The sequence below is a fragment of the Salmo salar genome, chromosome ssa19, assembly GCF_905237065.1.
Source record: "Salmo salar chromosome ssa19, Ssal_v3.1, whole genome shotgun sequence".
Taxonomy (NCBI): domain Eukaryota; kingdom Metazoa; phylum Chordata; class Actinopteri; order Salmoniformes; family Salmonidae; genus Salmo; species Salmo salar.
This window is the reverse complement of record NC_059460.1, coordinates 47205930-47220039: the sequence shown is the minus strand read 5'-3', so window position 1 is coordinate 47220039 and position 14110 is coordinate 47205930. Positions and strand designations below refer to the sequence as shown.

The following is a 14110-nucleotide window of genomic DNA, read 5'->3' as shown; positions in this document are numbered from 1 at the left end:
AGCAGAGGGCTCTCTCTCTCTCTCTCTAGATAAACATAGTTTTTCTGTGTCTTTGATGGTTACGTGTTTGACCCCAGAGCTCTGGGTTAAAGGTCAAACTATGACATCACTAAACAAAGGACAAAAGTCCAGGGGAATACCAAAGGAGACATTGGGATAGTGATATCTTCTGTAGAATGACAGGATGAGGGAGGAGAGCAGTACCTATCAGCACCAGCAGACTGCAGCAGAGGACAGCTTCTTTGAGTGACATCATAATGGGACTCCCTAAAAACATGCCACTGATACTGTTAAGGCCGGAAGTGACTTCTCATAGCAGGTTAGGAGTGCATTTTCCCTTACCCTAACCCTAAAATTGTATTTAAAAAAAGTATTTCATGATTTTAAACTGAATCTTATGACTATTGCATACTGTTTTTACATTCAATTTAATTCATTTAAGCATTACATTTTACATTTTAGTCATTTAGCAGACGCCCTTATCCAGAGCGACTTACAGTAGTGAATGCATACATTTCATTTCATACATTATTTTTCTGTGCTGGCCCCCCGTGGGAATCGAACCCACAACCCTGGTGTTGCAAACACCATGCTCTACCAACTGAGCTACAGTGACGCTCTTATCCAGAACGACTTACAGTTAGTGCATTAATCTTAAAATAGCTAGGTGGGACAACCACACATAGATTTTTACTCAATAAAGGAGGAGGGGGTGCGAAGGGGGGAGGCTATGAGATTATTTAAGATACTCTTTAAAGATGTAGGGTTTCAGATGTTTTCAGAAAATGGCCAGGGACTCTGCTGTCCTAGCTTCAGGGGGAAATTGGTTACACCATTGGGGTGCTAGGACAGAGAAGAGCTTGGACTGGGCTGAGCGGAGCTGCCCTCCCGTAGGGGTGGAAGGGCCAAGGGACCAGAGGTGGCCTGCTGGTTTTCTGTTCTACCTGATAATAAATTGCATCCACCTGGTGTCCCAAGTCTAAATCGCTTCCTGATTAGAGGGGAACAATGGAGAAAAAGCTATGAAACTGGCTTCGAGGTCCAGAGTTGAGTTTGAGGGTTGTAGAGGAGCGAGTCACTGCAGGAGCGAGTGGACGGCGCCAATGACTTGGTGTATAGAGAGAAGAGGAGAGGGCCTAGAACCGAGCCCTGGGGGACACCAGTAGTGAGAGTGCGTGGTGCAGACACAGATCCTCTCCACATCACCTGGTAGGAGCGGCCTGCCACATAGGATGCAGTCCATGAGTGTGCAGAGCCTGAGACACCCAGCCCTGAGAGGGTGGAGAGGAGGATCTGATGATTCACGGTGGATTTGACGGTTCACGGTGAATTCAATATTCAAATTCAATATTTGAAATAAGTTTACAAACTATAATTTCAAGTTTACCAAAGTTCAATATATTCAATTTCTCAGATGCATTCAGATTCAGTTTTAAAATTCTGTTCTCTAAATTCAGATTCATAACTTCAAAACAACATCCTGGTGCTTTTCCAGCTAGGAAAGGTAGAAGAGAACAGATATAATCTAACGCTCTCTGTGGGAAACAGAAGGTATTGTAATGGACGTCACGCTGCTTGCTTAGTGGGTACCGCTTTCCCCTGATTCAGCTCATACCACCCCACCTTAGTGACGTAATTCCAGGACTGTATAGTTGTTCTCAAGGCTGTCTAACGATGCTAATCTAAAGCCTCTTTTGGCCTCTTATCTGCTCAGACCTGCTGGTTAACCACAATACCAAAATACCACCTACTGTTGGCCTCTTTACCACTGCCTGCAGCTACACCAAACACCCACTAACTATCCCTCAGGCCCCCACTTACTAGCCAACTACCCTACACACCCGCTAACCATCCCTCAGGCCCCCACACACTAGCTTACTACCCCACACACCCGCTAACTACCCCTCAAGCCCCCACGCACTAGCTAGATACCCCACACACCCACTAACTACCCCTCAAGCCCCCACGCACTACCTAGATACCCCACAAACCCACTAACTACCCCTCATGCCCACACTCACAAGCTAACTACCTCATTATACCTGGTACTTTACAGTACCATAATAACACCTACTGCTGTTCTGCTCTCTATAGGTCTCCCCTCTGACTTGACCTGGAATCAGAACCTTGATTTTTGGTACAGTGGGACAGCATTGTGCTTTTCCAAATATCTCCTCACTACCTCAAACATTTTAGCCATCAATGGGATGTAAGGCCGATTATAATTATTATGGCCAAGGCTGCATTTAGACAGGCAGCCCAATTTGGATCTTTTTTTCTCACTGTGAAAAAGATCTGATGTGATTGGTCAAAAGACCAATTAGTGGAAAATAGATCAGAATTGGGCTGCCTATGTAAATGCAGCCCAAGTGAAACAGAATTTGGCAGCTGCATGGAACTGGTTGGCGACTTACTTGACAAAATATGTGATGATCGCCTATAGATGAATAACATTGTTGTATCTCTGTTGGTCATTGAATGCTCAGATGAATGACTGGGCTCTGGCATTGTCTGGTTGTCTCCTCAGTTTATAGATGTATAGGATTTACTGCCTACCACTGGATACAGACAATCACACAATGTCATAGACAATTAGACATCAAATGTCACAATTAAATTAGTAGATTTATCAAGGAAGTCTTGCAAAGGTGCTTTAATGACAACATTGGAATTGGTAACGTAGTTAATGGCAGATCCTTTGGTAACGTAGTTAATGGCAGATCCTTTGATAACGTAGTTAATGGCAGATCCTTTGGTAACGTAGTTAATAGCGGATCCTTTGGTAACGTAGTTAATGGCGGATCCTTTGGTAACGTAGTTAATGGCGGATCCTTTGGTAACGCAGTTAATGGCAGATCCTTTTGTAACGTAGTTAATGGCAGATCCTTTGGTAATGTAGTTAATGGCAGATCCTTTGGTATTGTAGTTAATGGCAGATCCTTTGGTAATTTAGTTAATGGTGGATCCTTTGGTAATGTAGTTAATAGCAGATCCTTTGGTAATTTAGTTAATGGCGGATCCTTTGGTAACATAGTTAATGGCGGATCCTGTGGTAACGTAGTTAATGGCAGATCCTTTGGTAACATAGTTAATGGCAGATCCTTTGGCAATGTAGTTAATGGCAGATCCTTTGGTAATGTAGTTAATGGCGGATCCTTTGGTAACGTAGTTAATGGCGGATCCTTTGGTAACGTAGTTAATGGCGGATCCTTTGGTAAAGTAGGCGGATCCTTTGGTCGCTTAACAACTAAAAACACCTAGAATGTTAGAGATACAAAGTTTAGTTTTTTTTACATCTAAAGTCACAGAACGAACACAACACGCACACGCACATACGCACACACCCTCGTCCTTTAGTCTCCATGTGCAGGGTTGTCCTGTGTCCATGTGAATGCGATAATCTGATGATTACCCTGATCCAATTGGCTAAATCAGGCACCCCGCTGAGTTCCCAGAAGGCATTTCTGTTTGATCTTTGATCAGTCTTAAGTAGAAACAACACAACACCAATATGTCCAACTCTACTTCACAGGGCTAGCTTCCTTTATTAACATTTTCATTTACACAATGGCCTCATCATCCTTCTACACAACATACAGAAAGAAAAACAGAAGGATTTCTCATGGCAAACATTTTCTTTACAGTAAATAAAATAATTTAAATGAATTACACTCTTTAAAAAAAGTTATATATCAATACTAGACTATTTACAAAGACAACAGTAGCCTGGGCGTTGGTCTGTGAGTGTGTGGGTATGTACAGTAGCTCTTGATAATCCAATAAGAGAATGCTGATTGGACCTGCTGAGTGACCTCACAGAGCAGAGGGCTGGGTTCAGAGTTCAGGGGTCAGAGGTCAGGGGTTTAGCTGCCAGTCTCAAATGTCCTCAACTTTGGGGTCACCCCTGGTTCACCCCCGCCACGTCTCCTTTAGCCCCTCCACCCCAAACTTCAACAACATCGGGTTAGCATAAAATGGTTCTACCTATTTCAGCCCAGGAGTCTCCAGCCCTCCACCCCAAACTTCAACAACATCGGGTTAGGGTGAAATGGTTCCACCTCTTCCAGCCCAGGAGTCTCCAGCCCTCCTCCCCAAACTTCAACATCGGGTTAGGGTGAAATGGTTCCACCTCTTCTAGCCCAGGAGTCTCCAGCCCTCCTCCCCAAACTTCAACAACATCGGGTTAGGGTGAAATGGTTCCACCTCTTCCAGCCCAGGAGTCTCCAGCCCTCCACCCCAAACTTCAACATCATCGGGTTAGGGTGAAATGGTTCCACCTCTTCCAGCCCAGGAGTCTCCAGCCCTCCTCCCCAAACTTCAACAACATCGGGTTAGGGTGAAATGGTTCCACCTCTTCCAGCCCAGGAGTCTCCAGCCGCCCCTCCATATCTCAAATTAACAGTTAGAAATTAAGAACTTTAAAGAGGTGATATCTGGGGTGTTTCAGTCCTTTTCTTTGGAATTTTCTATGAATTATCGAATAGAAAAAACTGCACTACAGGTGGATCCAAAAAATATATTCCTTGGGCTATGAATTAACATTTAACCTTTCCACTTTAACCTCCTCTCTGGGAAGGAGAGCGGGTTGCATCGCAACCACCAGCCCCACATTATCCATAAAACACAACATACCTGGTTTCCTGACCTTACTCTTAAAAATGCATTTTCACAGTACAATGCAAAACATCTGACATTATGCATTTTCATGACAATGGGTGGTGTTTAGTTTTCCCCTCGTTTTATAGAAAATGGGGTAAAAATAAAATATGAAACAGAGCAGAATTATACAGAACGTAAGAAAACACACAGAAAACTGAAGCAGAGTAGCAAAGTTGGGGTTGGAGGAGGTGTGTGTGTGTGTGTGTGTGTGTGTGTGTGTGTGTGTGTGTGTGTGTGTGTGTGTGTGTGTGTGTGTGTGTGTGTGTGTGTGTGTGTGTGTGTGTGTGTGTGTGTGTGTGTGTGTGTGTGTGGAAAAGGTATGAGCTTTAGTCTGTGTGTATTGGAGTGGGGGAGGGCATATTGGAAATTGGTTATAATGTAACTTATACATACATTCATGCATTCGTACATTCAACATATCGTAAGTGCTGACATGTACTCAAGAGTCCATTTGTGTCCATTTCAGTTTTCCCTTCAGATGGACAGTATCGTGTGTGTCGGGCATGTATGTGTGTATTATGTGTGTATTTTGTGTAATAAATGCAAAGGAGGTGTTCAATCTGCCTTTCTATCCTTCGGTGGGAGTGGTCTCAGTTTGTGTCAACGTGTCTTGTTCAGCTGACCGTGGCGACATTATCCACTCCGGCCTCGTCCACTGCATTGCCTTTACTCATGGCTTTCATCTTGTCCATGATGTCAGTAAATGTCTCCTTCACTGTCTTTTCCAGGATCCAGCCTTCGCTCTCACACTCTGGGTCCTCTGGGTTGGCCAGGTTAGACAGGGAGGTATTCACGTACTGGAGGCCGATCATCACAATAACCTACAGGGGATAGAGATAGACATATTAGTTACACCTAGCCTGGGCTAAGACTTACAGCAAGCCTGGGTGAAGAGCTACACCTGGCCTGAGGTAGACACTAGCTTCAGCGACTTGCTCATGTACTGGAAGTGAAAACCCAAAACTTAACCTAACCCCACATTAACCAACCTACAGGGGTTGAGAGAGATAGCTATAGCATTTAGCGCAGGCTGACGTGTCTAACAGATCACACCAATCAGCATTCAGCAACTGAAATATAGCTTTGCTTATGTTCCAAGTCAACACATCAAACCCGTCTGAAACAAAGAGTTAGCTAAAAACAGAGAATCACACTGACAGGGTATGCAACAACAGGCAACAGCAATCATAAGTTTGCTACACCGGCATAGGCTAGTGTAGTAGCATCTGTGTAGCCCTACAGAACCGAATAAAAGACATACCCCATTCCACTACTTTGACACTATCTGCTCCTGCAACATGCCAACGGCCTGGGAGGACGGGACACCACCACTCAACACACCCTGTAACTCTTCTGAAGTCAAATCTTGCATGCCCAAATACTTCTCTGCAGCTGCCACCACCACATCTATTTTCTGTGATTTTATGTTCTATCTCTGTGGTACAGTTGATAAGCATTGCTATGTACGCTAAGAAGCCAGCCTTAATGAAGCTCAAAACACCCTCTGACACAAACCTATTACCCACTGGGATCTTCACCGTTGACCCATCCTCCTCTACTTTCTTCACTGCCTCAGCATACGACAGCTTCTGCACTACTCTGACTCTGGCCACTTCAACCTGCCTCTCTCGCATCGGACACTTCCAATCCCCAACAACATGGGCACCCCTACAGTTGACACAAGCAACTTTATCCACCGAAATTACACAATCCTCTGTCCCATGCCCTCCTGCACACTTCCCACATCTTGGAATCATCCTCCTACACACTGCTGCGACATGACCATAAAAGTTGCACTTGAAACAGTGCAATGGGTTCGGTACAAAAGCTCTAACAGGATAAAAAACATTTATTTAACATTTATTTAACTAGGCAAGTCAGTTAAGAACAAATTCTTATTTACAATGACAGCCTACCGAAGAAGCTCAAAAAACCCTCTGACACAAATCTATTACTCACTGGGATCCTCACCATTGACCCATCCTAATCTATTTTCTTCACTGCCTCAGCATATGACAACTGCTTTGTTTAGGGGCAGAACGACAGATTTTTACCTTGGCAGCTCAGGGATTCGATCCTTTCAGTTACTGTCCCAACGCTCTAACCACTAGGCTACCTGCCGCCCCAACATGACTTTGTTAAGTAGAGACTTTGACTCAAAAGGACTGTGATGACTCCTCTGTTTCACCACGCTCCCCACCTGGTCTGCGTCGCACCAAACGGCAGGCATCACAAATACCAGGAATATTCAACTTCAATTGCTCCAGCTTTTGTCAAAAGTAGATTTATTTATTTTTTACATTCGAGCTAAGCCTTTTCCAAACTTAAACCTAACTCCCCTAACCTGCTACGTTAATTCTCCAAACCTAGTACGAAAAGTCAAATCTGACGTTAATTTGACAAAAGCTGGATCCTTTCTAGCATGACCCCTCTGACAAAGCTATAGGTAAGGTAATACCATGGAGACAGTTGCGTAACCATGGCTATTCCAGGTAGGAGATCTCTCCGGTTGTTTTTATCCCTGATAAGCTTTAGCAGATTGAGTCCAAGTCCAGGTTTTCAGGACAAATTAAGGGAGCAACTGAAGGCAATAAACAACTTCTCTGGTAGAAAACGGTCTATGTGGCATCCATATTAGTCAGAAACATTTATTATTGTGTCAACATTGACTACTACGAAGTGTAAATAGGATAGTTTTGGTCATTGAGTCAGTCTTGTCCAAAACTGAGATTTGCAAGATAATTAGGAAAAAATGGTATGTCACAGAATGAAGGGTACCGTAACAGTTTTCCTTGGGTTGGATTTATTTCAATCCTGCCTACAGCTGGAAGCACCCAAGTATTTATCAATTCAGATTGCATCTGCACATGGCCCTATCCTAACGACCATGGTCAATTTGATGTGTTTGATATTTGACATCCATATGGGACTCGTTACGAACCATCAGTAAATTACACAATGTACATGGGACAATACTTTTAAATGTCAATAGCTCCAAATTTCAATGACTTAAAAACCTCAAACCAACTATAAATTGTAGAAATGCATATACAAATATTGAAAGCATTTAATGAGACAACCAGGAGATGTGCAACATGAAAATATTATCTCATTTACACAGTGTACTTTTTTGACGTACCTAACTAACCCCAGAGATGGGCTATCCAAAGTCAAACCAACTTTGACACTTCCAGACCTGAGGCCTATACATGGTTTGAGGAGTTAGGGAGGTAACTTTGGTTAACTCTGAGTTCAACTCGGGATAACTGGTACCTCGAAAGTTGCTCACCTTTCAGTCAGGTAAATTCCTGTGGCAACAAATCCTTCAGAACTAACCTGCTCAAATATATCCTGAATGAAGTGTCTGAGCTGCGAGTTGAGGACCAATGAAATCAGATTCCCTCCCTCTCGCAAAGATTGCATCATCATCATTCCTTTAATTTGAGGAACATGACTGATTCAAAATTGTATTAATAAAAAAACAGTGTTAAAAAAGTTACATTAAAATACCTATCACATTACACATGTAGTAATGACAGAATGCATTTTAAACTTTGCACAGAAACTTTTGCTTTTATTGATAGGTGTTGGGGAAAAAAGTGCTTGTGCATTGACAAGCATGCCAAAGATGGCATTAACGATAAATAAAGACGTCACTTCAACAAGCCTATTTCACACCATAGCCTGCTGAATATGCAAGACAACTTTTCTTTCATTTTGATTTAGGCACAATTGAAAATGTGGCACTGACTCTCCATTGCATTGATGTTTCAGCATTGTCTCAATGAAGAGTTCGGTGCTCGACTAGCCACATACATCATAAGCCTGCAAGAGTTAGCAGCAGGCGGACAAGCAATATCCACATCGTAGTACGAATGAAGCATGAGCTGGACTGTGAAGCTAACTGAAGCTGGCTAGCATTAGAAAACGCTGAGTAGATCTAGCTTATATATACCCCTCTGGTCAGATTGTTTCAAGTTATCTGGAAGGGTGAGTGACTGTAACTGTGCACTGTTTTGGCTGAGTGAAAGTACAAACACTTCCCACGTTCAAACACACACACCCCAGAGACACCCACATCAAAGCCTCCAAGACCCAAACCTCGCTCTCAGTTGCACTTCCTAATGAGGAGAATTGAATCCAAAGCTGAATCAAGTTTAGGTATTTTATTGCTTTGGTTGGAGTGAAAGCCTGCATCCACATGGCCCACAAGAAGACCACTAAAGCGTTACCAGCCATGTGCACTACCACTGTAAGCCTGCCTCTACGTGTGTGTCCATGTGTACCGTTGTAAACCTGGCAAGTGTGTGTATGTGTGTACCGTTGTAAACCTGGCAGGTGTGTGTATGTGTGTACCGTTGTAAACCTGGCAGGTGATGGCGTCCCTACAGCAGAGAGCAGGAGATGTAGAAGCAGGTATCATGAGTAAGGCAGGACGAAGGGTTGGGGTGGAGGAGATGGAGGTGGAGGGGGGTGGTGTAAGGAGGTGGTGGAGGGAGTTGGAGGGAGCTGGTGGAGTTTGTGGGGGGAGGTGTAGGGAGGTGAGGAAAGTGGAGTAGGTAAGGGAAGTGGAGCGAGGAGGTGGAAGGAGGTGAGGAGGTGGATGGAGGTGGTGGGGGGAGGTGATGGTAGTGGAGGGAGGTGGAGGGAGGTGGAGGTAGGTGGAGGTAGGTGGTGGAGGAGATGGAGGGAGGTGGAAGTGGTGGAAGAGGTGAGGGAGGTGGAGGGAGGTGTGGAAATATACATTGAGAGTACAGGAGGACACCATGCCAGGAATTCTGGATCTAGCCAGGCATCTGGGGCATCTTTGTCAACTCTCAGTGACAAACTTCATCACAAAAAACAGCCCATGTCTTTTAACAAGCGAGTGAAAGGGAGTATTTGGTAAAACTTTATTTGGATAGTCCATCTGTAGATGCTCTACAGACTATATTTTCTTACCTCCAGAATAGTGACCAGCAGCACCAGGGCTCCTATGCTGTTCATCATGCCTCCGTAGTAGGAAATCAGAGCATCGCGGCAGCCCCGTTTCCAGATGTTCAGGTCCTCGGTGTGGTGGTCGTAGGAGTAGTGGGCCGTGTTGTTGGTCACCTGGTACTGGATGCAGGGCCGAGGTGAGCTGGGGTTACAGCAGCTGAATGGAACAGCATCCATCAGGTACTTCCCATCCACGTTGCTGCCGATACGACTGGGGGGGGTGAAAGGGCAAAGAGCAGAGGTTAAGGTTTTATGGCTTAGGGTCAGTGTATTGTGTGTTAGGGTCAAGGTCTTATGGGGTTAGGGGAGTGAAAAGGTAGCCTCCATCAAGTACTTCCCATACTCATTAGTGCTTAAATGACTGGGGGTCAGAGGGCAAAGGGCAGATTTTATGGTCAGGGTAATATATAAAAAGCCCTACACAATCCATCCATCATAATGTACTGTAAGCGTGATGAAGTCCTAGTGAACTACCAGTATTTAGAAAGGTAGTATTAGGCTGAAAGACCTGACACAACCCTAACACTGCTTTTTCATGTTCTTTCCATGACAAAGGGTTTGCAGTGCTTGCATTGTTTCTGACAGAGCTGAAATCAGTTCATATTGTACCTGGTAAAGAGAGGATCATGAAGCTCTATCAGTCTCTCACATGCTGTTTGAAAGGGATTAACCCCGTTAGCCCCTCTCTACTGGGAACAGTCTGCTCTCCTCACATTGGATTTGGGAAGAAACAGTGCAAACGAATACTGTCACTTGCTTTCCAAAAAAAGGTGCATGAGCCAACTGAGAATGAAGAATGAACTCTGCTTACATTGGGAAGGAACTATGATACTTTCACTACATCTCGGTCTCCAACACAAACAGATGAGCACACTGAAGATGAGAAAAACATTCACCAACTCTCATTGAACACACGTCCTCATTGGTAAGACATCTATCTGCCACGGACTCAGAAATTACAACAAAGGATTATGGAGGATAATGATGCACACCACTTACAAAGGATCTCTCTCAGAATGACTTTCCTCCACTACACTGAGAAGGCATTTCAGAGGATGTATTGAAATTCAATTCAGAAATTGATGGTTGATCCATTACTTCGAATGATGATGAATTGCCTAAATGGAATTAGTCTGCATACTAACTAATCGATGGCTGGATATACAGTAGTAGCTAGTTAACCTAGTTGTGGCTTGTCAACATAGTTATAGTTGACAGGTAATCAATCAAGCAGTTTGTTGATCATCTGAGTAGATGTGGATTATCCCCATAAAGTGAGAATGACTGGACTGACCGGGACAGCAGTAATCTCTCTGATTCTGTAGCAGGAAGTGTGCATTTGGCCTTTGGGTGGTCTGGTGGTAGGGTTTCAACTGTGATTGACAGTTGTAGGGCAGTTCTAAATTCGAGTCATGCAAAGAGTAGTCTGATGGGATCAGAGATGAGAGAGTGACAGGGATATGAATAATTTCCAGTCATTCCCAACAACAAGGACATAGAATAACACTCTGTTGGGAATACTGAAAATGCTTGATAACGCTGACACTCTAGACAGGACCGATTAACTGAATGAGGTGTATTAAAGTAGGGTTGGAGCCACTACTAAGAACTCACAGGCTCTCACACACACACACACACACACACACACACACACACACACACACACACACACACACACACACACACACACACACACACACACACACACACACACACACACACACACACACACACACACACACACACACACACACACGGGTGCACGTACGCCTTATACCACTTACTGCCCCTTCAGACAACCAAAACTGCACACTTGATATCACTTACACTGAAAACCAAAACTTGAAACACCTGAATCCATCCTCATGCCATTTGTGTACACTGTATATAGACTTTCTTTTTTTTCTATTGTGTTATTGACTGTACGCTTGTTTATTCCATGTGTAACTCTGTGTTGTTGTTTCTGTCGCACTGCTCTGCTTTTTTTTTTCACCTTTATTTAACCAGGTTGGCCAGTTGAGAACAAGTTCTCATTTACAACTGTGACCTGGCCAACCTGGTTAAATAAAGGTGAAAAAAAAATACACACCTTACACCTGACACTGCAAAACAGACCCCGGAATCATTCCCCTTCAACTCTCACAGACTGAATCTCCTTCCCCCAGACACTGTTCAGTAATCCTTTAAACAAACCCACATGCACACACCACCATCACTACCTCTAACACTAAAATCTAAAATCCACTGACCCTGTAATCCCTCCTTAAACTTATAACAAAAAGTGGCCCTTTTATATTACTTAGCCCCCCCTCCTCGCACCTGCAATACCTTTATACTGAACACCCATTAAGAACAGTGAACCCCCCCCATAAACTAACTCTACAATCTCCATTCATACCATTTGTTGGTGTGGGCCTATTATAGAGTCATCTTACTTAAAATAAAACATACTATGTTTAACACTGATCTAAGGTCAGTTTTGCATTATAACCTCCTAATGGTTAGGGATCTTTAGAACTGATCCTAGATCTGTTGCTAATATCATGACTCACTCTTTTACTTCTTTGGCACTGAAGTCGAGGTAGCGATTGCTGACCCACTGGATCTCGAACCAGTCCCTGAAGTTGTTGTTGCCGCAGCAACGGAACTCCATCTGCATCTGGTCCAGGGTTCTCTTCATGTAGCAGCGTCCCGGTGTGTCTGTGTCCTTGTAGAACTTCAGGGCGTTCTTCAGGCCCTCGGCCAGCGTGAACTGGAGAGGGATCCTCATTAGGAAGCAGAGCAGAGCCGTCAGCACCAGGAGACAATTGAAAGCCACACAGGAGACTAGGAAGGGTTTGAGCATAGGCTTCCACCTGGAGAACTTGCTGGGGTCCAGGGAGTCGTAGCAGATCTTGCCTCCCATGGCATTGATCCCACAGGCCAGCAGCCCCACGCCGATTAGTAGGTTAGGGACAAAGTGGCTCTCGTTGTTGTCCATCATCTCTGAGCGCTTACGCAGCTCGATCTTAAAGAACAGCCCCATGCTGAAGACCAGCACGCCTGCCATCACTGAGAACCAGTACATCAGCCATACGAACTGGGCCAGTTTCACCCGCTTCTTCAGGTCAAACTTGACCTTCATTAGTGCCATGGTGGCAATTTAGGGAGATTCCTAAAAGGAAAATACACTACTGAGATGAGATATAGCTATAATGTCTGAAGGTCTGGTCCTTCTTTTGGATGTCCCAGGCAGCAGTTTCAGCAGGGCAGGAGTGTCAGCTCAGCCAATGATCTGTAATCCATCCCAGAGAGAAGGAGAGGTAAGGAAAGAGGAGTGCTGTTATTACTTCAGGGCCCTTTCCTCACCCATAATGGTAGGACCCTAAAAAGAAAACTCACCAAACTCACCCAGACGGATTACAGAACACAGGGTCACACTTTTCCCCCTTGCCTCTGTCCCAAACTTTCCCTCCAAAAATGTCAAAATCAACAGGTGAGGCTAATTGTGATGTCCCTTTCGCTGGCTGGAGGAGGATTGAGGAAGATCCTCCAGATTCCAGGCAGAGGGGTGGTGCGTCATGATAATCCCCTGTAAGCAGTCTGATCCCATTTACAGAAATCCCTCTCCAGAAGATGAGCCAGGCCGTAAACTGCTGCCAGGATACATAATTGGTTTGAATGCTTACATGGTCCACGGTCGCCCCGATCGAACGCACCGGGGGCCGGAAACGAGGACAGTTAATGGTTAGTGGTTAACGAAGAGCCGGTAGGTGGAACTAAGATGTGCTGTGATGTTGACATGACTCCCTTGGTTAAGACGAGGCAGGATGTTTGCAGTGTAGTCAGTAAGACGATTCAATAAAAACAACCCAAAAACCTGTAAGCCCCTCACAGACAGGCTCTGGAAGAATGGATCCTTAGAGTAGCTCCTACAACAGTCTCCCCATGACCCACTTAGCTACACCTGCATTCAGCAGCCAACATAAACAACCTGGCAGTCTCTCACCAGAGGGGTCTACTACAAAGCAGGATCAGATAACTTTGATCAACAACCAGAAAGAACTATTGATTTTCAGGTTCATTAAGAAAGCTAAACTGAGATGTTTTTTGGGCTGTTAAGACAATTAAACCATGCCCGTTTTTAGCTTATATTTCTAAAAAAGAAAACCTTATTTCAGAATGATAAGGCAAGTTAGCTGGCTAACTCATCGATCCTGCATTGTAATATACCCCGCTGTAGTAAGGAAGCAGGCAGATTTAACTATGTAGGTGTTTGTGTCTGGACTGAATGAACTGTGTAATGCTGCTGGCAGTTTGGTGGACCAACAACTAACTTCTAAAGGGGTCCTCTTCATTGCACAGCAAAGCTAGGATTGTGATGTGTACACTATATAAGAGAAGGGAGATTTGTGTGGTTATATGAGCATTCAATCAACTACATGATGGCAGGTGCACATGGGAGCTGCACAGGGACACACAACAGGCCAGCAGA

The 14110-nt window shown here is 44.4% G+C and overlaps 1 protein-coding gene across 1 annotated transcript; it reads right to left on the bottom strand.

Annotated features, from left to right (window-relative positions):
- Nucleotides 1-4928: 4928 nt before the first annotated feature.
- Nucleotides 4929-13167, bottom strand: LOC106578913 (peripherin-2). Its single transcript, XM_014158166.2, has 3 exons — nt 12189-13167; nt 9601-9847; nt 4929-5480 (listed from the first exon to the last, which is right to left on the bottom strand). The coding sequence occupies exons 1-3, from the start codon at nt 12767-12769 to the stop codon at nt 5274-5276; spliced, it is 1035 nt and encodes a 344-aa protein (XP_014013641.1). The 5' UTR covers nt 12770-13167; the 3' UTR covers nt 4929-5273.
- Between the last annotated feature and the right edge of the window lie 943 nt (nt 13168-14110).